This window comes from Bubalus bubalis, chromosome 4 (genome assembly GCF_019923935.1).
Source record: "Bubalus bubalis isolate 160015118507 breed Murrah chromosome 4, NDDB_SH_1, whole genome shotgun sequence".
Lineage (NCBI taxonomy): Eukaryota > Metazoa > Chordata > Mammalia > Artiodactyla > Bovidae > Bubalus > Bubalus bubalis.
In genome coordinates, this window is record NC_059160.1 from 28,508,122 (window position 1) to 28,530,479 (window position 22,358).

The window sequence follows — 22,358 nt, forward strand, 5'->3', positions numbered from 1 at the left end:
ACTATAAATATTACTTCTGAAATGTACGAAAAAGCACCACATAATTTTCTATGATAGCATTTTCTGACAATATAATTTATATATTTGGATAAATTATCATGAATTTTTACCTTATCCATTGTTGTCTATATTATCATAAGTCACCTGAGTTTGAAAAATCAATTATTTCATATATACATATCTTAGGGATTGAATAGCAGAAAAATGTTTAACAAAGTAATTAATAATAATTTTATTTCACCTTCTATTATTCAAGCTAATTGTTGAAGCACAGATTTATTTTACTTTAAGGAACAAAGGAAATGATGTTGTTAAAGTGCTGTACTCAATATGCCAGAAAATCTGGAAAACTCAGCAGTGGCCACAGGACTGGAAAAGGTCAGTTTTCATTCCAATCCCAAAGAAAGGCAATGCCAAAAAATGCTCAAACTACCACAAAACTGCATTCATCTCACACGCTAGCAAAGTAATGCTCAAAACTCTCCAAGCCAGGCTTCAACAGTACGTGAACCGTGAACTTCTGGATGTTCAAGCTGGTTTTAGAAAAGGCAGAGGAACCAGAGATCAAATTGCCAACATCCGCTGGATCATGGAAAAAGGAAAAGAGTTCCAGAAAAACATCTATTTCTGCTTTATTGACTATACCAAAGTCTTTGACTGTGTGGATCAAAATAAACTATGGAAAATTCTGAAAGAGATGGGAATGCCAGACCACCTTACCTGCTTCTTGAGAAACCTATATGCAGGTCAGGAAGCAACAGTTAGAACTTGACATGGAACAACAGACTGGTTCCAAATAGGGAAAGGAGTACGTCAAGGCTATATATTGTCATCCTGCTTATTTAACTTATATGCAGAGTACATCATGAGAAATGCTGGACTGGATGAAGCACAAGCTGGAATCTAGATTGCTGGGAGAAATATCAGTAACCTCAGATATGCAGATGACACCACCCTTATGGCAGAAAGCGAAGAACTAAAGAGCCTCTTGATGAAAGTGAAAGAGGAGTGTGAAAAAGTTGGCTTAAAGCTCAACATTCAGAAAACAAAGATCATGGCATCTGGTCCCATCAATTCATGGCAAATAGATGGGGAAACAGTGAGAGACTTTATTTTCTTGGGCACCAAAATAACTGCAGATGGTGACTGCAGCCATGAAATTAAAAGACACTTGCTCCTTGGAATAAAAGCTATGACCAACCTAGACAGCATATTAAAAAGCAGAAACACTTTGCCAACAAAGGTCCATCTAGACAAAGCTATGGTTTTTCCAGAAGTCATGTATGGATGTGAGAGTTGGACTATAAAGAAAGCTGAGTGCCAAAGAATTGTTGCTTTTGAACTATGGTGTTGGAGAAGACTCTTGAGAGTCCCTTGGACAGCAAGGAGGTCCAACCAGTCCATCCTAAAGGAAATTAGTCCTGAATATTCATTGGAAGGATTGATGTTGAAGCTGAAACTCCAATACTTTGGCCACATGTTGCGAAGAACTGACTGATTGGAAAAGACCCTGATGCTGGGAAAGATTGAAGGTGGGAGGAAAAGGGGACGACAGAGGATGATATGGCTGAATGGCATCATCGACTCAATGGACATGAGTTTGAGTAAACTCTGGGCGTTGATGACTGACAGGGAGGCCTGGCATGCCACAGTCCATGGGGTCACAAAGAGTCGGACACGACAGCAACTGAACTGAACAAAAGGAACAAAGTCTAAATAAAAAAAGAACAGCACTTGAAGTGTACTAATTTAAAAAGCATGAAAGTGAAAGTCGCTCAGTCCTGTCCAACTCTTTGGGACCCCATGGATTATACGGTCCATGGAATTTTCTAGGCCAAAATACTGGAGTGGGTAGCCTTTCCTTTCTCCAGGCAATCTTCCCAACCCAGGGATCGAACCCACATCTCCCACATTGCAGGTGGATTCTTTACCAGCTGAGTCATAAGGGAAGCCCAAGAATACTGGAGTGGATAGCCTATCCCTTCTCCAGCTGATCTTCCCAACCCAGAAATCAAAGCAGGATCACCTGCATTGCCAGCAGATTCTTTACCAACTGAGCTATCACTAATGCAGAAATTGAGACATGATTTCAATTTCTGAAGAGTATAATAAATAGGAACAAATAAATAACTTTGAATAAAGGGAAAAATGAAAGAAAGAAAAAGAATTAGGCTGTATCTAATAAAAGTTTATTAAAAAGAAAAAAGGAGGGAGGAGAAAAGAAAAAAGTGCCAATGTGTAATTTTTCCTTTCCTACCTCCACACATAGCAGCACCCACTAGAAACCAGAGTGACTGCACAAATATTTAATGATCAGCATGGAATTGGCCCAGCAACCCGCTGTAGTATTCTTGCTTGGAGAATTCCATGGACAGAGGAGCCTAGTGGGTTACAGTCCATTGGGTCCCAAAGAGTCACACACGACAGTGACTGAACACCCACGACAGTGACTGAACACCCACGCATCAGCTGACTACCAGCCCTCCAGGCGATATATCCTTTTCATTAGGGAGAAGGTGTAACTCATGACAAAAAAAAAAATGCTAACTAAGTAATAATGATAATTGAATATGAGCACTGAAATAGAATTTAAGAGATTTATTGTTCAAGTAATTTGTACACTCCGATTCACAAAGCCCTTTCAGGGGCCACTGCAAAGGATGGATGTCAAGTAGACGACCCTTAGTGGTCAACCAGATAGCTCTTGCTTTCATCTGGTGGTCTTACTCAGGAGACTTTAAACTTAGGAAATTATTCCATAGTTTTTATAAGCTTGAAAATAACTGATTTAATCCAAAGTTCTCTGTTTACAGATGACAAAGAGTAAACCAGAAATGCTGAATGACTTTATCAAGGACCTAAGAAAAATAATGGCAAAACTGGGTCTTCTGATTCTCAAATTATGCTCTCCACAATTTGTGCAGGTAATCACAAAGCTCTCTAGAACAATCAGAAGAGGGGAAGACCCATGTGGCTATGAGAGCAGCTTCCTAGAAAAATCATTAACCCTACCTCTTTCACATCATGTCACTTAAGCCCCTTTTGGAGTATAAATAGGTGGCATTTATAAACATCTGTGCATACCAGCTATCTCCCAGCTTCGCTTTTTCAAATTAACCTATATGTACTAAGCAAATACTTTGTGTCAGTGACTGTGGATAAGGATTGAACAAAACATAGTCCTTATTTTTAAAGGACCCTCAGACAAGTGGGGGGAGAAAGACAAGTATAACAAGTAAATAATTATAACTCACGGTGCGGTAAGCGCCATAATGCATGCATGTATAGGGTTTTATGGGCTTCCCTGGTAGCTCAGTGGTCAAGAATCTGCCTGCCAATGCAGGAGATGTGGGTTCGAGTCCTTGGCCAGGAAGACTTCCCAGAAAAGGAAATGGCAACCCACTCCAATATTCTTATCTAGGAAGTCCCATGGAGAGGGCAGCCTGGTCAGCTACAGTCCATGGAATTGCCAAAGAGTCGGACACGACTGAGTGACTAAACAACAACATAGGGTGTCATGGAAAAACAGAAGAAAACTCCAAAAGAAATGCAACTTAGCACAGGAAAAGGTTTCCAAAAAGAAGTGACTCTGAAAGTCTTGAAAATGAGTCAGAATGCAACAGGCAGATGAAGAATGGAAGAGTAGTCCAGTCAAAGGAAATAGCATATGCAGTACCTAGAGGTGCCATTGTGGACAAAAAAAAAAAAAAGGCTTCCATATGGTTTTAAAATGGGTTAAAATGCTGGAAGTGGTGAGAGATGAGGCTAGAGGAGTGGGACAAAGCCAGACTAAGAAAACAATCAGGAGACACAAATAAATATTAAGTAGACATGATCAGATTAACCTCAGCAAAATCTCTCTTGTTGACTTGTAGAAGATGGATCAGGATGACTGAGACAGGCTACCTAAAAGCCCCTTAGGAAGCCAAAGGAACAGAGGTGATGACAGGTAACAAATTCCTTAAAAAAAGGACAGCAGCAAATGACATCGGATCAAGGGAATGAATAAGAAAGACAGTTAAAGTAAGATCTACAGAAGTTAGAGACTGATAAGACATGGGACGTGAAGGAGATGTGGAAGACAAGAACAGCTCCCAATTTTATGGCCTGAGTCAACTGAATAAATGAATTTGACTCAATACACTGAGATTTCAACAAAATAGAAGAGGTTAACTAGGAAGGGATGTTCAGCTTTAATATTTTAAGTCTGACAGAACACTGGTAGGGATGCTAGATGGGCTATTAAAAATAAGCCTTTAGAGTAAAAAAATGAAGTCAGATTAGCAATGTGAGCATGTTTGTGGTTGAAACCATTAAAGTGTATAAAAGAACACAAAGAGAATGTTTAGTTTGAGATGAGGATTGAGAAAAAGCCTTTGGCAACATGAATATTTTAGGGGCACGTAGGGGTTACCCTGCAGAAGAGAATGGCTACCCGCTCCAGTATTCTTGCCTGGAGAATCCCATAGACAGAGGAGCCTGGCAGGCTCCAGTGCATGGGGTCGCAAAAAGTTAGACACGACTGAGCGACTAAGCATGCAGGGGTTTCCCAGGTGGCTCAATAGTAAAGAAAACACCTGTCAAATCAGGAGATGTGGGTGCAATCCCTGGGTTGGGAAGATTCCCTAGAGAAGGTAATGGAAAGCCACCCCAGTATTCTTGTCTGGGAAATACCAAGGACAGAGAAGCCTAGTGGGCTACAGTCCATGGGGCTGCAAAACAGTTACACATGATTTAGTGACTAAATAACAACTAAAGAGGAACCCACAAATGAAAGTGAGAAAGAATTGCTTGGAGGTAGAAGGCAATGGCAACCCACTCCAGTACTCTTGCCTGGACAATCCCATGGACGGAGGAGCCTGGTAGCCTGCAGTCCATGGGGTCGCACAGAGTTGGACACGACTGATTTGACTTAGCAGCAGCAGCAGATTGAGAGCACACAGAAGCACATCAATGAGATTTGTGTGGATTAGGAAGGGGCCTGAAAAAGTGGCTGCTTCGTCCCAGCTATTCCCTAGAACAACTAGACATGTTCCTCTAATTAGAACAATGCAACTTTTTGAATTTTTTCATTCATGCAAAAAGGCAACAAAAAGATATGGCAAGATGCTGCAATACCATCCACCTACAGTACCTGAAAAGATTAACAGAAATTTAAAAGGTATTAAGGAAAATCAGTGGAACTAAAAATATTAATGGGTACTATCTAGCTTATATCATAACTGAAAAAAAGGTAAAAGTAATCTTACCCTTATTGTAAGTGTGAGTGGATTACTGTCTGTTTGTACTTTATATGGATTAAACTTTGTTTTTTTATCTCTTAGGAAGCGTGGTTTTAAAACATATCCAGAACAACCATTATCCAAAAATTTCCCATTTTGAAGATCCATAGGGACACCAGGGGTCTGGAAATTTAAGGCCACTATAAGGGAAAAGAGTATTTTGACCTTGTCAGGAAATGAGGGAATATCTAAAAAAACATAGTTAAACAGTTGAGTGAAACCTAATCATGGATTATATATCTTTGAACATTTTAAGAGCAAGTGTTCACCGAATGACTCATGATGTTTAAACATTTGTTGTCACCATGTCTACATTAACAGATGAAGGTGAGTTTCAAAACTTAATCTGTAAATTATTCTACAGCTTTTGAGTTAAAAAATCAAAATGGCACATAGCACAGATTATAGAATAGCAATGTACATGTCAGATAACATTGAGGAAATATGAGAATAAAGAATATCACTACATTAAATGCTGGAAGGGTTGACACCAATGTATCATAAACTTTCAGGTCTAAAGGGGTACTGTTATCACTTGAGGAGAAAGCAAAGAACAAGCAGAGCGATAATTGTTGTTAAAATATACAGACAACTTCATATAGCCTGGTAAACAGACACCAGTGGTATTCAGTACCACCATCTACCCCCAACTTCCCACCCTACCATCCTGGTCCCAATTGTTCCCTCTCTACAAACCTATGGGCCTTGCCACAGTTCAGTAACAGATGAGTTAACACTTTGCACTTTCTAACTGGTTAGTCCCAGTGGCATACCAGTTGATCAGTTTGGAATAAGGAGGGTCTGACAAAGATAAATAACAGAGCTCATTACTCATTTTTCAATACTATGAATTCAGAAGTGATTAAAGTACAAAAAGCACAGGTCACTTGATTTGAAGAGGCCCTTATCAAATCTTTCATGCAAAGCACTTGATCTTCACTGTCCTCTTAACATTCATTTTCAGTTTCCTTTTCCCCTTCCTACATTTTCCATGCAAACTCTTCATGAATTTAACCTCCATGTCTATACCCTTACCTAGATTTATCCTATGCAACCCATTTAAGAATAAACTCAACTCTCTGAAGTCAATAATTCATCATTGCTTGACTCCAAAACATCCAGGGTCAAAAATTTTTCAAAGGAAGCTCTTTTCATGAATATTTTATTAGTTCACAAAATGAACTTATTTTGTCTTATTTTTGCAAAAAAACAAACAAACAAAAATAAACCCAAAGCTCAATATTCTGTATAACATACCCATTTGACAACCTACATTCCAAAATTCTTGAGGATTAAAATTAGAAGAGTCAGCTCTTAATGCTTTGGGATATACTCTGGTAATGAACCTCCTGGTGTGAAGAATAAATTCCCTGGCTGAAAAACAAATTTATTAAAATATTGTAAAATATTTCAAATAAACTACTATGTCTATATATTTATTTAATTCTACAATTTTGATGTCTACTGTCTTGGCAAAAGTATTTGCAATTCATGGAAATCAAAATAAATTCATGCTTTTGTTTCACAGTATAATTCAACTGTTACTGAAAAGTTAATAATAATTTATTTTACAATTTTATGTAATCATTCACTTGAAGAAACAACTGAATAACATGTTTCTTTTTCTCACATTCAAGTTAATTTCACTTTGACATAGAGCATATAAAATTCCAAAACAAAATATCATCCATAATGGTAAACAGTGCAAATTAGTTTTGAATCTTAAGTGATTTAAATAGAATAAATAGAAATGTGTAAAAAATATATGTAGACACTTAAAGAATATGTATAGGAATTGTAAAGAAAATGAAACAGACTGTGTGTATATATGTGTTTGTCCCAGGTGACTCAGCGGTACAGAGTCTGCCTGCCAATGTAAGAGACTCTGGTTCAATCCTTAGATCGGGAAGATCTCCTGGAGGAGGAAATGGCAACCCACTCTAGTGTTCTTGCCTGGGAAATCCCATGGACAGAGGAGGTCATGGGGTCCCATGGCGTCATAAAGAGCTGGACATGACTTAGCGACTAAACAAAAACCACCATTGGATACCCCTCAAATTTTTGAACACAGACTTCATATTTCTCCAACGTTTTTATTCTTTCACTATGTAGATCCTCTTTCCACATCTATTTCAGCTAATATGGTGAGAATCGTGGAAGAAATGGTTATTGCCTACACCCACTCTATTTCCTAGTCAAGTTTGAGCAGAATCATTGTCACTCTCATCCTAAATGCTATTCTTTTCCTAAGATGCATAGTCAGATAAAAAATGTTACTGAAGTTAATAGTAATTATAGTTAATTTAATTAACTCATTTCTAGAGGCTATACTCTCCTTGAGGAAAAGTTCATTTTGAAGCTGCTCATGTATAAATGTGTTTTGTGTGTCCAACTGTTACGATTCCTTATCTAGTCCTACATTAGATGTCTACCTTTCAATAAAACATGGACTCTTCTGGGTCTTAATTATTTTCATATACAAATTGATAAACATGAATGATCACTAAATATCCTTAATCTGATTTTGTTACTTCTGAGACTTAGAAATTAAACATGTTATGTTTTCACAAATGCGATTTATGTTTATTTTAGATAAATGAGAAAATCAAATAGAAAATATAAGAAAACAACATATAATCTCATCTCTCTATTAATAACCCTGATAACCTCTTGGTAAATATATTTCCATTCTTCTGACATAGGTATACTTATGCTTCAATTGAATCTTATTGTTAACTCTCTTTTATAAACTTCCATTTTTGACTTACTAAGATAACATGAAAATCATTCCATTTAAATAACATTCACCTATGATATTATTTTTAGATGAATGAAAAGTATTCATATATATGAAAACTTGTTTCTGATTTTTCCTTATAATAAAATTAATGATGTTTATTATATTTTAAGAATGATGGACCTCCTTGCAGTACATCTTTGACCAATCATTATATACTAGAGCCAGGCATCTTGGAATGCAAACTCAAATGGGCCTTAGGAAGCATCAAACAAAGCTAGTGGAGGTGATGGAATTCCAGTTGAGCTATTTCAAATCCTGAAAGATGATGCTGTGAAAGTGCTGCACTCAATATGCCAGCAAATCTGGAAAACTCAGCAGTGGCCACAGGACTGGAAAAGGTCAGTTTTCATTCCAATCCCAAAGAAAAGTGAAAGTGAAGTCTCTCAGTCATGTCCAACTCTTTGTGACTCCATGGATTGTAACCTACCAGCCTCCTCTGTCCATGGAATTTTCAAGGCAAGAGTACTGGAGTGGGCTGCCATTTCCTTCTCCAGGGGATCTTCCCAACTCAGGGATCATACCTGGGTCTCCTGCATTGCAGGCAGACACTTTACCATCTGAACCACCAGCGAAGTCCCAAAAAAAGGCAATGCCAAAGATTGCTCAAACTACCATACAATTGCATTCATCTCACACACTTGCAAAGTAATGCTTAAAACTCTCCAAGCCAGGCTTCAACAGTATGTGAACCGTGAAATTCCAGATGTTCAAGCTGGATTTAGAAAAGGCAGAGGAACCAGAGATCAAATTGCCAACATCTGCTGGATCATTAAAAAAGCAAGAGAGTTCCAGAAAAACATCTACTTCTGCTTTATTAACTACGCCAGAGCCTCCCACTGTCTGGATCACAACAAACTGTGGAAAATTTTGAAAGAGATGGGAATACCAGACCACCTTACCTGTCTCCTGAGAAATCTGTATGCAGGTCAAGAAGCAATAGTTAGAACCAGACATGGAACAACAGACTGATTACAAACTGGGAAAGGAGTAAGTCAAGGCTGTATATTGTCATCCTGCTTATTTAACTTATATGCAGAGTACATCATGAGAAATGCTGGACTGGGTGAAGCACAAGCTGGAATCAAGATTGCCAGGAGAAATATCAATAACCTCAGATATGCAGATGACACCACCCTTGTGGCAGAAAGCGAAGAACTAAAGTGCCTCTTGATGAAAGTGAAAGAGGAGAGTGAAAACATTGGCTTAAAACTCAACATTCAGAAAACAAAGATCATAGCATTTTGTCTCATCACTTTATGGCAAATAGATGGTGAAACAGTGGAAACAGTGAGAGACTTTATTTTCTTGGGCACTAAAATCACTGCAGATGGTGACTGCAGCCATGAAATTAGAAGACGCTTGCTCCTTGGAAGAAAAGCTATGACCAACCTAGACAGCATATTAAAAAGCAGAGACAATACTTTGCCAACAAAGGTCCATCTAGACAAAGCTATGGCTTTTCCAGAAGTCATGTATGTATGTGAGAGTTGGACTATAAAGAAAGCTGAGTGCCAAAGAATTGATGCTTTTGAACTATGGTGTTGGAGAAGACTCTTGAGAGTCCCTTGGACTGCAAGGAGATCCAGCCAGTCAATCCTTAAGTAAATCAACTCTGAATATTCATTGGAAGAACTGATGCTGAAGCTAAAACTCCAATATTTTGGCCACCTGATGTGAAGAGCTGATTCATTGGAAAAGACCTTGATGCAGGGTAAGACTGAAGGCAGGAGGAGAAGGGGACAACAGAGGATGAGATGGTTGGATGGCATCACCAACTTGATGAATATGAGTTTGAGCAAGCTCCGGGAGTTGGTGATGGACAGGGAGGCCTGGCATGCTTCAGTCCAGGGCGTCACAAAGAGTCGGACACGACTGAGCGACTTTACTGAACTGAACTGAGTTTTGGTTCAAGAAAAGTGCTCTATACTCTTTCCAAAGAAATGGTGATGCTATCTTTTCTGACTCTACTCAGTCCCTTTTCAAATGCTAATTTAGTGTTTAATATGATGAGAATGAGAGAATTATAACCACCTTTGCTGTGCCCAGAAGTCCCAACCGCATGAAGAACAACAAAAACCATCCTATAGTTTGAAATCATGGACTCTAGTAAAGTAGGTCAAATTCAAACTCCATTCACAATATTTCACAGTAAAAATATACTTTATATCACAATCCAACACCAGACACACACACAATTGTTTTATAAAATAATACTTATGTTTCCTGCATACAATATACTCTTCTATATTCTATTATTTGGTTCTATTCCATTCCATTTTATTATGTTACATTTCATTCTAAGAGCTACTGAATAGATTTTTGGTCACAAGCCTCAGTTTACAACAAAAACCAAAAAGTCCTAAAATATCCAGCATGTTTCTAACAGGCATTTTGAGGAGATGAGTTAAAGCATGCCTCAAAACCCTAAAGCACTGGTGGCCAGCCCAATGAGGTTAACCACCATATATATTAGAATCTGCATTTCCAAATAGCCAGGAGCTTTTCTCAAGTTTTCTTCTGCAGGTTTGGAGGTGCTGATTTTTCTGCTTCTAGATGTATGGCAAAACCAATACAATATTGTAAAGTAATTAACCTCCAATTAAAATAAATAAATTTATATTTTAAAAAAAGAGAGTAGATTGCAGTTTTTAAAAAGGATATGGCAAGTCACCTTATTCTCATTGACTGTGGAGGCCCAGCATGCTGCTGCTGCTAAGTAGCATCAGTCGTGTCCTTCTCTGTGCGACCCCATAGACAGCAGTCCACCAGGCTCCCCCGTCCCTGGGATTCTCCAGGCAAGAACACTGGAGTGGGTTGCCATTTCCTTCTCCAATGCATGAAAGTGAAAAGTGAAGTCGCTCAGTCGTGTCCGACTCTTAGCGACCCCATGGACTGCAGCCCACCAGGCTCCTCCGTCCATGGGATTTCCCAGGCAAGAGTACTGGAGTGGGGTGCCATTGCATAGGCTGCCTCAAAATGTGCCTCAGTGGCATGCTGATTATTTTGGATTAAAGTTAAGCAATGGTCAGTGCAAGAGGGACACTCTCCCTCTTTTCTTTCTCTTTCAAAACAGTAAATAAATCTCTCATGCGACAGGTACACTCCCTGTATCCGAAGGTAGGACATCCTTTCCACCGATGATAGGGAATTCAGAGCTGAGAAGCCTATAAATATAAACCTGGTGCCTTATTTAATTACTACCCCAAGCTCAAACTGTTTAGATTCTTCACTAATTTCCTATAAGTTTCTCACACATTTGTTTCTTTGTCTGGAAAGCATAAAAGCTGCCTACTTTGGTCACTTCTTAGGGTCCCATTTCTATGAATTAAATTTTGTTTCTTTTTCTCATGTCAATATGTCTGGCATCAATTTTATTACTAGTCCAGTCACAAGAACTCAGGAGGGGTAAGAGAGAAAAGATTTCCCCTACCAACAGACCATTCCTTTTTAAGTTGATAACTGTTATTTAGTCATTAAGTCATGTCCGACTCTTTTGTGACCCCATGAACTGTAGCCACCAGGCTCCTCTGTCCATGGGATTTTCCAGGAAAGAACTGGAGTGGGTTGCCATTTTCTTCTCCAGGGGATTTTCCTGACCCAGGGATGGAACCTGAGTCTCCCACTTTGGCAGCTGTATTCTTTACCACTGAGCCACCAAGGAAGCTCCAAGTTGATGATGTTCCCCACCATGTAAGTCTGAGAACAAGGCAGAGTCCGCTTCCCATTCTTTTTCCCAGGCCTAACAGTTGTATCTCTGGCTGTACCATGTAGAGTAACGCACCTCAGATTGAGAGTCTGGAGACAATGAAAACAAGATTCAGAGACAAATGGCTCCTCTGTAAGTACACAGCTATCTGGCAGCCTAGTCTGGGTACCATTTTTACCTTCTTCTTCACTTTAGAGATGCAGCTTCCAGTCTATTTATCTCTACCTCATAGATGCCCACTTCTGCTAGTGGTAAAGAATCCTACCAATGCAGGAGACACAGGAGACATGGCTTTGATCCCTGGGTTTGGAAGATCCCATGGAGTAGGATCCCACTCCAGTATTCTTGGCTGTAAAATTCCACGGAAAGAGGAGCCTGGCAGGCTACAGTCGCAAAGAGTCAGACACAACTGAGTGACTAGGCATTCATTCATTCATAGATGTCCACAAAGTTCACCCTGACTTCAATTTTGCTGCCACAAGCCAATCAATCTCAAGGGAAATCAACCCTGAATACTCGCTGGAAGGCTTGATGCTGAAGCTAAAGCTTCAGTATTTTGGTCATCTGACGTGAACAGCTGACTCATTGGAAAAGCCCCAGATGCTGGGAAAGATTGAGAGCAGGAGAAGAGGGCATCAGAGGATGAGATGGTTGGATGGCATCACCGATGCAATGGGCATGAATTTGGGCAAACTTAAGGAGATGGTGAGGGATAGGGAGGTCTGGCATGCTGCAGTACATGGGGTCCCAAAAGAGTCTGACACAAATGGGTGACTGAACAACAACAAGCCTTTATCATCTCCTGCCTACAGCCAGCATCACTCTTAGGCTGCTAACAGAGCATCTTTCAGAAACATACAACTGTACTGTACTGTAAGTCGCTTCAGTCGTGTCCGACTCTGTGCGACCCATAGACAGCAGCCCACCAGGCTTCCCCATCCCTGGGATTCTCAAGGCAAGAACACTGGAGTGGGTTGCCGTTTCCTTCTCCAATGCATGAAAGTGAAAAGTGAAAGTGAAGTCACTCAGTCATGTCCAACTCCTAGCGACCCCATGGACTACAGCCCACCAGGCCCCTCAGTCCACAGGATTTTCCAGGCAAGAGTACTGGAGTGGGTTGCCATTGCCTTCTCCGGTCAGTATGGTATCTCTGAATAACGTATTATTAAGTTCAGCAGCACTTAGAAATTCAATGAATCTATGTACTAAGCATCCAATATTTAAGAAATTAAGTCAAATTGTAGAACTCTTTAGTCCCTCCTCCTGCCACACGCTTCTACTTTTCCTAGTCACTGAACTAGCACCTACAGCCTAAGCGTTTTCCTAAATGCTTGCCATACTCACCTATAACTATATTTTTGTTAAACAGAGAGTACATCAGCATCACACTGTGTCTTAGTCCCCCTTTTCTACAGTCAGCAATTTTACATACAAGGGATCACGTAACTCCTGAGATTTCAATCTTCTGCTCACTTACAAAGTTCAAGTTTCTTGTAATTTAGCTTTGCCTACATCTGCAACCTTGTCACTCACTACTCTCTCATATAACCTGCTCACCACAGCCCCTCCCAACAAAGTGTCCAGACTGGACAGTCTCAAGCAAACTTTCAGGACTTAGAGAAGTAAATTAATGGTTCAGTTCTGTGAAATAAAATGTAAAGTGACCTGAGGCATATAACCTTTTTTAAAATCTGTTAAATACGTTGAAATTGTATTAGAACATAGTTTTATGAACATCATTGACCAATTTTGACATCTTAAGAGTGAATATAACTTGTTTAAACACTTCCTCTATTTGAATTATAAGAATTTACCTGCCAACTTTGTAAGTTTTCGGGCTTGGGACTCCCCAATAGAGTTGCTTTCATTAAATTGTTGATATAGATTTGAATGATGAAAACTTTTGAACTTCTCAACTTTAGTATAAATAACAAGATCAGATAGGGCCATAGATATTTTTATCTTTGTGGTGCAAACAAAAAAAAAAACAATAATTTCACAATTTTGCACTAATCATTTGAAAAATTCTTTCTCCAATAAAGAAAATATGCTTTCAAATCAATGATTTTAGTTTTTTCATACAATTATACCCTCAAAAACTATTTGGATTGGGTCAATGTAAATATGTTCAATGATAATAGCATTTGATGTTACTTACCAGGCAATCTAAACCTAAAATCCCAATTTATGCAGTAAGTACTGAAGATGGCAATTATTTCTATTTCCTTTTCCCAAAGGTCTTAGTCTGGTCTCATGAATTTTACAAGTTCAGGAATTTTAGACTATTTCCAATGTGATCTAACATTTTGGAATAACTTCTGCTGTATAGTACACTATTGTACACTTTTCCAGCCCAGGATCTATATTCTCTGCACTTCTGTTAGCCTCTTCCAAAGTGTGTTTTTTTTTTCTTTTTTCAGGAAACCATTGCCAGCCCATGTGCTTAAGTGTCGATCATGTGGAGTGGGCGTGGCTAAGCAGACTGCATTCCCCTGGCAACAGTAACCAACTTAGGCATGTGTGCATGCTTGGATCACAGCCAGCCTGCTGTGATCCAAAAGGAGTCAGCTTGGGCAGCTGAAAGACAGGACTTTCAGATTTGAATCTGAAAGCATGTAAAACTGAAGCTTTGCAAAGGCTTGCACCCATATTAGGAAAGTGGGGCCAAAGTTGGCAGAAAGAAAATTCTGTGGACTTTGCTTAATACAACTTTAACCAATCATTCCTGAAATTAGATTCCCTTTCCTGAATGTTTCATTTCTATGGACCAGCTGAATTAATTCATATTTTACTTAAAGCAGCTGAATTAGTTTTGCATTGCTTGCAACCTTGTATACCTTCCTTTGTCATGCTAACTTGTATACTTAAAATACTATATAATATAAACAGTAATTTTCTTGTCTCTGACAGTAAGCTCTCCTTCAGGGCAGAGACATCATCTTTTGTACAATACACAACGTCTAATATATGAGAAGGCTTAATATTTGTTGGCTGTAGAGAAAAAGAATTTACGAACAGCTAACACGGGGAAAGAGATAACAACTTCTAAAATTTCTTTTCCACTGCTAATTTTTCCCAAATAAATTTTAAATGATAAACTAAAGTGATTACAAGTAGGAAAAAGATGTTTTCCTCCAAAAAGTTTAAAAAATTCTCAACTAACAAAAAAATAAAACAACTTTTCAATCACTTGTAAGATTTTTCACAAAACGTTGCCTCACCTTCTTTTTCCTGAAGAGTGGGATCCCGACCACCCGTTTCGACTGTTCTTCCTTTGCCAAATCATCTTGAAAATCACCCACTGGTTCTGGTTCTTTGGCACCACTTCCATCCTCCTCTTGTTCTATCTCCTCCTCCTCTTCAAATTCCTCTACCTTCCCATGCATATCAGAACCTTTCCTTTCAAGGGTTTCATGTAAGGTTCCTATTTTCTTGTTTCTAACTAATATTTTGAATTTTAATGCCTACAGAAACAATTTGAAAGAGATACCATTATACATGTACAGGTAAATTTGTACTTGTCATGGTCATTGAAAAGTCTTTCATCATACTTTCAATTTGCCCACAGTAGTAATATATGTAACTCCTTTTTCCATATTCCTAAAAACCTAATAGAAACCAAGGGATCTACCTGGTGGATCAGAGGCAAAGAATCTGCCTGAAATGAAGGAGACCTGGGTTTGAACCCTGGTTCAGGCAGATTCCCTGCAGAAGGGAATGGCTATCCACTCCAGTATTCTTACCTGGAAAATCCCATGGACAGAGGAGCCTGGTGGGCTACAGTCCATAGGGTCGCAAAGGGTCAGACACGACTGAGCTACACTAGACTACCCTTTTTTTTTTTTTTTTAAACTTTACATAATTGTATTAGTTTTGCCAAATATCAAAATGAATCCGCCACAGGTATACATGTGTTCCCCACCCTGAACCCTCCTCCCTCCTCCCTCCCCATACCGTCCCTCTGGGTCGTCCCAGTGCACTAGCCCCAAGCATCCAGTATCGTGCATCAAACCTGGACTGGCAACTCGTTTCATACATGATATTTTATATGTTTCAATGCCACTATCCTTTTTATCAAAATATATTCACCTAAATGCTCACAAGCTATTTCCTAGGAACACTGCAAAGATACACCACTATAATTAAAACTAAGCATTTTTCATTGATCTCTAGCTCAGTTTCATTGGCCAATATAATAGCAGCAGGCTTTTTCTTAGCCTAAGCTTCTCAGACAAAATATTACCTCTGGTGAAGGTAGTCTGTCTGAAAAATTATCAAGCGTATATGACAGCAAGGCATCCCCAAAAGTAGCGAGCAAACTGTCAGCCATCACTTCTTGTTGGGAAGGGGAGCAGTGATTTTCTAAAGAGAGCACCACTGGGTACTCAGATGCCTAAAAAAATTAACCATTACCACAGTTAATAATCAAAACTCTTCAATAACTTTAATGCAATTAATAGAAGTACTTAATTGATTTTAAAACCAACTTCTAATGTTCAGTATCTTAGCAAAATAATTACCTATTCTTTAAACTGAAAATACTTTTGAGTCTGACAAAACAGGGAACATTAAATCTGTATATAAAGGTAAATTAGTCCTAGTTGTACTTAAAATATGGGGGAAAAAACTGAAACTCCCAACAGTTTAAATAAATTTGTTAAAACTCCCAATTTTTAAAAATAAATTATAGCATATTCATATAAAGAAATGATAAAGATCTGTCACAAAGGAAGTAGAGCTATATACACTGCTATAGATATACAGCATCTATGATCCAGTCTTATGAAGAAAAACAAGTTGCCAAAAAGTAAGATTCTACATTTTTACTTTATAAAGTACATATATATGTTTCAATATTTTTAGGAAAATCTTTAACACTGATATGTTAGAGAAAATGTTAATGTTCTACTTTTTTCTATTTTAAATTCTATAATCGAAATTCATTGCATTATAATTAGAAACAAAGATAAAGATATTTCCAGGTTTTAAATAAGAAAGAATATCTAGTAAGTAAAAATGACTTTGTGTGTGTGTGTGTGTGTGTGTGTGTGTGTGTGTGTGTGTATGCTAAGTCACGTCAGTCATGTCTATTCTTTGTGACTCTGTGGATTCTAGCCCACCAGGCTCCTCTGTCCATGGGAATCTCTAGGCAAGAATACTAGAGTGGGTTAAAAGTGACTCTACAAAGGTATTTTCCACCACTGTAACTTTTAAATTTGCCACAAAATAGTGAATATCACTCATTTGGAGATCTTATTCAAAACTATTTTCTTTCTTTACACATACAATTTTCAGGGCACATTTGCCAATTTACAGTAACAGGAAAAGGAATTTCAAGGTCTGCTGAATTATTATAGACCTTTGATATATATGTCATATGTCATATTGCATATAGCATACCACATTAAGTCTGAGTCTATTAATTTCTTATGGCTGCTGTAACAAATTATTATAAATTAGGTGGCATGAAACAACAGATATTTATCTTTTCATAATTGTGGAGGCCGAGATTTTGAAATCAGTTTCACAGGCTAAAATGAAGATGTCAGCAGGTTCTAGGGGAGATCTGGTCCCTGCCTCTTCCAGCTTCTGGTGGTGGCCAACATTTCTTGGCTTGTGGTCATATCACTCCAGTGTCTGCCCCTCATCTTTGCATTGCCTCTTCCTCTGTTGTGTGTCAAATCTCCCTCTGCCTCCCATGAATAAGGATATGATACTGGCATTTAGGACCCGTCCAGATAATTCAGAGTGGTGTCTCATCTCAAGATTCTTAACTTATCACATCTGCAAAGATCCTTTTAACAAATAAAATAACATCTACAGGTTCCAGGAATTAGAATCTAGTATCTTTGGGGCTCTTATTCAGCCTACAAAATGATCTTCTTGTAAATACCCACATACATTTATAGGGCTTCCCTGGTGGCTCAGACAGTAAAGAATCTGCCTGTGGAGACCCAAGTTCAATCCCTGGGTCAGGAAGATTCCCTGGAGAAAGGAATGGCAACCCATCCCAGTATTCTTGCCTGGAGAATTCCTCGGACAGAGAAGCCTGCTGGGCTACAGTCCACGGGGTCACAAAGAGTTGGATACAACTGAAAAACTAATTCTTTCATTTTCATTTATACATATATAAACTTATGTCTAATATCAAGAGAAGAGTATAAATTTTTTCCCCAATATAATAAGTGATTTTGAGTTTAGGCAAAATGAAGGCCTAGAAAATGGATTTCTCAATTAGGCCCTGACTTCACTCACTGGGAAGAGATCATTGTCTTCTGTGGTCTTTGTTCCATCCTCTGGGAAGATCATCTTGTCTTTATCCTCCTTGGCCATATCTGAAGTATGAACTGAGGAGTTGGCTTTTCTTAAAGCCAAACAACTCTCGCAGCTCGCTTTCTGACTAAGGGTGGTTTTAAGGTTCCCCTAACAAGTCAGACTTATCTTTTGTTTTTAGCATTCTAATGCCCTCCAAAACCACAATTTCATATATGCTTGTTTCTAGTAAGTCACATGTGCTGGTGCCTATACTCAAAGTTCTTTCTGGGCCATAGATATCAAGTGTATTTTATTTCATCTCTCTCTTATCCCCAAGTTAATGGCAACTATGTTGAGTAGAAAGTCCAAACTTCAGTCTAATCTTTCCTGCAAAACTGTGTCACTGCGTCCAACTGAGAAATTTCATTGAGTCTGTTGAAAGCCTTTTTTTTTTTTTTTTTTTCATTCCATCACATACTCTTTGGAGTCTTAGAAGTTGTAGATATCTGTCCATCCTTGCAAGGCCTTTGAATTTTCAGACTGTCTCTATTTCCTTTTATTCCCTCAGTTATACGCCCTGAATGAAGTGGGAGAGTTTGGTACAAAAATATTTGGGAAGAGTATTTCAGATGAAGGGAATAGCAAGTGCAAAGGCTTTGAGATGGGTCTGAAAAGAGGTAAGGAGGCCAGAATGGCCACATGAACAAGGGAGAGAGGAGGAGAAGACGTCAGGGAGGTAATGGTAAACAGGTCATGTAGGGCCTTGGGAGTCATGGTACAGATTTTAACTTTTATTTTGAGTGGAATTAAAGAGTTTGAAAAGGGGAATGCCATGATTGGACTTATCAAAAAGTCACTCTGCTATATTAAGATGAAACTGCAGAAGAGGAGGGAGAGAAGCAGAGACCCTGGATAAGAAGCCATTGCAGTAATGCAAGTCAGAGGTGATGGTGGTTGACCAGGAGATTGACAGTGAGAATGGGGGAAAGGGATTAAATTTAGTGTACATTTGGAAAGTAGAGCCAGGAGGATTTGCTGAAGAATATATAGAGGATTTAGAGAGAAAAGAAGGGAACATTAAAGTGGACAATAATGATTTAGGGCAAACACAGTTGTCATTAAGTGAGATGGAAAAGACCATAGGAAAAGTGGGACTAGGAAAAAGAGGGATATGATCTGGAGCTCAAGCTGAAACATGTTAACTATAGCTATTAAACATGCAAGTGGAAATGTCAAATAGGAAGTTGTCTACACTGGTATAAAATTTAAAGGAGAAGTTTGGATAAATTTAAACATCAGAAATTAGATGTTTAAGAGAATCAATGCCGTATATTAAGGTTTTATATTATGATAAATTTTAAAACATTTTATGAATATTTAGTATTTTATACTCTAATAAATAATGGACAATGAATCTAAGTATGTGATTTTAAGTTAGGCTTCTGTTTACAGATAAAACATTGACCAAGCTAGGAGAACTTTAGGTTTTTCAACTTTGTAAGTTTAATTTATTAAATAGACATTAAGTACTTAGATTTTGTTAAATCTCTTCAATTACACTACAATTGAAGTACTTAAGAAAGAAATCAAATATTCTAAGTTTAAAAACACAATTTAAAATGTCTGAAGGTGCTCAATTAACCAAGCTTGTCAATGAGATCAAGTATTACTCAAAATTCAGTGACTATTAAAACCTGCTCAATTTACAGATGAGTATTTTTAAACCGAATTAGAAGCTTTAGAAAGAAAGAAATAGATCTTTGAATCTTTAACTTAATAAATTTAATAATAATTTTTAAATCCAAAGTAAACTTTTAAACATTCTTTTCTGTATAAATACCTGCCATCATAGTATAAAATATGCCAAAAGTTGAGATAATACATTTTTTACATTTGTGTCCTGAAAGTAAAATATCTGAATGTTGGTAAAATATTTACTATTACATAGAACAGTATTTCTTAAACTTTTTGGCCATAACTCGTGGTAAGAAATATAATTTACATTAAGACATAATACACATGCATGCATACATATACACACATATAATATAATTACATAATTAAACAAAAAGTTCCTTGAAACTACATGTACCTTCCTACTTGAGATCTGTTATAATAAATCTACCTTTAATGATATACTCCCTGGAGAAGGAAATGGTAACCCACTCCAGCATTCCTGCCATGAAAATCCCACCTGATGGGCATACAGTCCATGGGGTCACAAAGGGTCGGATATGACTGAGCATACACGCATAATGATACATACTACATGGATTTTGCTGCCAACTAATGGATCATAACCGACAGTTGAAATGTCACTGATCTAAACTAAGGCCAAGCATTATAGGATTTTGAAACAAATTATCTTATGTTTAAATAACTGTGACTTAACAAAGGCATGTACATACTAAGAATGCGTATTTGTTTATAGCTTGGATAACAGTTTTAAACAGAAGCTTGCTGGTGAATGTATAGCCATGGTATACAACAGGTTCATTTTGTGATCCATCCCAGCAGTCAATTTCCAGGCAGCGGCATCCTTTCACAAGGGCACTAGTAAAATTTAAACAAAATAAAATTGTCACTCCTGGACTCTAGGTTAAACCTTTAACCATATTCCATGGACTATACAGTGCATGGGGTTGCAAAGAATCGGACACAACTGAGTGAATTTAACTTTCATTTTTAACCATATACTACCTGGGTCATATTGCTTACTAGTAGATCAAAACCCTCTGTGGTTTTATAGAAAAAATTTTTTTCATGGAGGACAAACTTAAGAATATTGCTTCTCGCTACAATCTCTCAGTTCAGTTCACTTCAGTCGCTCAGTCGTGTCCATCTCTTTGCAATCCCATGAATTGCAGCACACCAGGCCTCCCTGTCCATCACCAACTCCCAGAGTTCACTCAAATTCACGTCCATCGAGTCATTGATGCCTTCCAGCCATCTCATCCTCTGTCGTCTCCTGCCCCCAATCCCTCCCAGCATCAGAGTCTTTTCCAATGAGTCAACTCTTCGCATGAGGTGGTCAAAGTACTGCAGTTTCAGCTTTAGCATCATTCCTTCCAAAGAAATCCCAGGGCTGATCTCCTTTAGGATGGACTGGTTGGATCTCTTTGCAGTCCAAGGGACCCTCAAGAGTCTTCTCCAACAACACAGTTCAAAAGCATCAATTCTTCAGCGCTCAGCTTTCTTCACAGTCCAACTCTCACACCCACACGTGACCACTGGAAAAACCATAGCCTTGACTAGACGGACCTTTGTTGGCAAAGTAATGTCTCTGCTTTTCAATATGCTATCTAGCTTGGTCATAAAGATAGGTTTAACTTTATCCATGATCAAGCCAACTTTTAGCTCTTATTTTAACTACATGGTTTGGTCCCCAGCAAAAAATGAGGGGATTGCACTGTGTCTTGCCAAACCCTTTACTCAGAAGCTCGTAAAAGAAAGCTCTCTTTCCGTGGTGGTATGGAGGCGACTTTTCACTGTCTCACACTGAGTGAAATGATTGAACAATGAAACATGGGAATGAATCATGAAAAATTTCTCACTCAATAAAGAAATTCTCCACTTAAATAAATCTAAGGGGGGTGGTTCATGAATTAAAATCTTTAGTGCAGTTAATATTGGTTTTTCTCTTTTAAAGAGGAGGAAACTGAGACATAAAAAATGTTATACCCATCAGGTAATTAACAAATGAGGGACTGGGAGGAAAGATCAACAACAGAAACTTAAATATTAATAGGTAAACATCACTCTACACCGCCTCTCACAAGTAGAGAAATTTTGAAGACTTTTATCAAACTGTAACCCTCATAAGTGGGTAAGGAAATAGAGGAAGAAATATAATTAAAGTTAACTTTAAATGTTCACAGGGGTAGAACATTTTATCAAAATTTAAAATTAAATTTCTGTATTTCTAAATCAACCTGTTGAAAAGGTATTTTCTCTCAAAAAAATATAATGAGGTATGAACAGAAATTTCTGTAGAGCTATGAATGGACTTATCCTTACAGGATTTTAAGTGGGTATATTTCTGAATTTGTGGATTTATGTATTTACTTAGATTTTAAATTATAGAAGCAATATTAATTTGTGAGTTTGATGTTATCATGGGATTATAAGATATCTTTTCTATGATTTTTCCTAAGTAACATCACCTAATCACATAGCTTTGAATGGCATCTATATGCCAAGGGTTTCCAAGATTATTTTTCCAACCTGGATACTTCTTAAAGTCAGGAGGGTGGTGGTGAGGAAATACCCTTCATCCAAGGTAAGGAACAGCAGCTAAGCTTTGCTGGAGCAGCCA

At 38.1% G+C, this 22,358-nt stretch overlaps 1 protein-coding gene across 1 annotated transcript in view; it reads right to left on the reverse strand.

Annotated features, from left to right (window-relative positions):
* PLCZ1 (phospholipase C zeta 1) overlaps nucleotides 1-22,358 on the reverse strand; it is a 50,286-nt gene that overhangs the window by 5,770 nt on the left and 22,158 nt on the right. The window contains exons 5-10 of the mRNA XM_044941213.2: nucleotides 20,452-20,596; nucleotides 16,032-16,181; nucleotides 15,010-15,252; nucleotides 13,603-13,750; nucleotides 6,540-6,656; nucleotides 5,250-5,422 (exon numbers count right to left, since the gene is read on the reverse strand). Of these exons, the coding sequence (XP_044797148.2) occupies nucleotides 5,250-5,422; nucleotides 6,540-6,656; nucleotides 13,603-13,750; nucleotides 15,010-15,252; nucleotides 16,032-16,181; nucleotides 20,452-20,596 (976 nt within the window). The remainder of the gene's footprint in view (nucleotides 1-5,249; nucleotides 5,423-6,539; nucleotides 6,657-13,602; nucleotides 13,751-15,009; nucleotides 15,253-16,031; nucleotides 16,182-20,451; nucleotides 20,597-22,358) is intronic.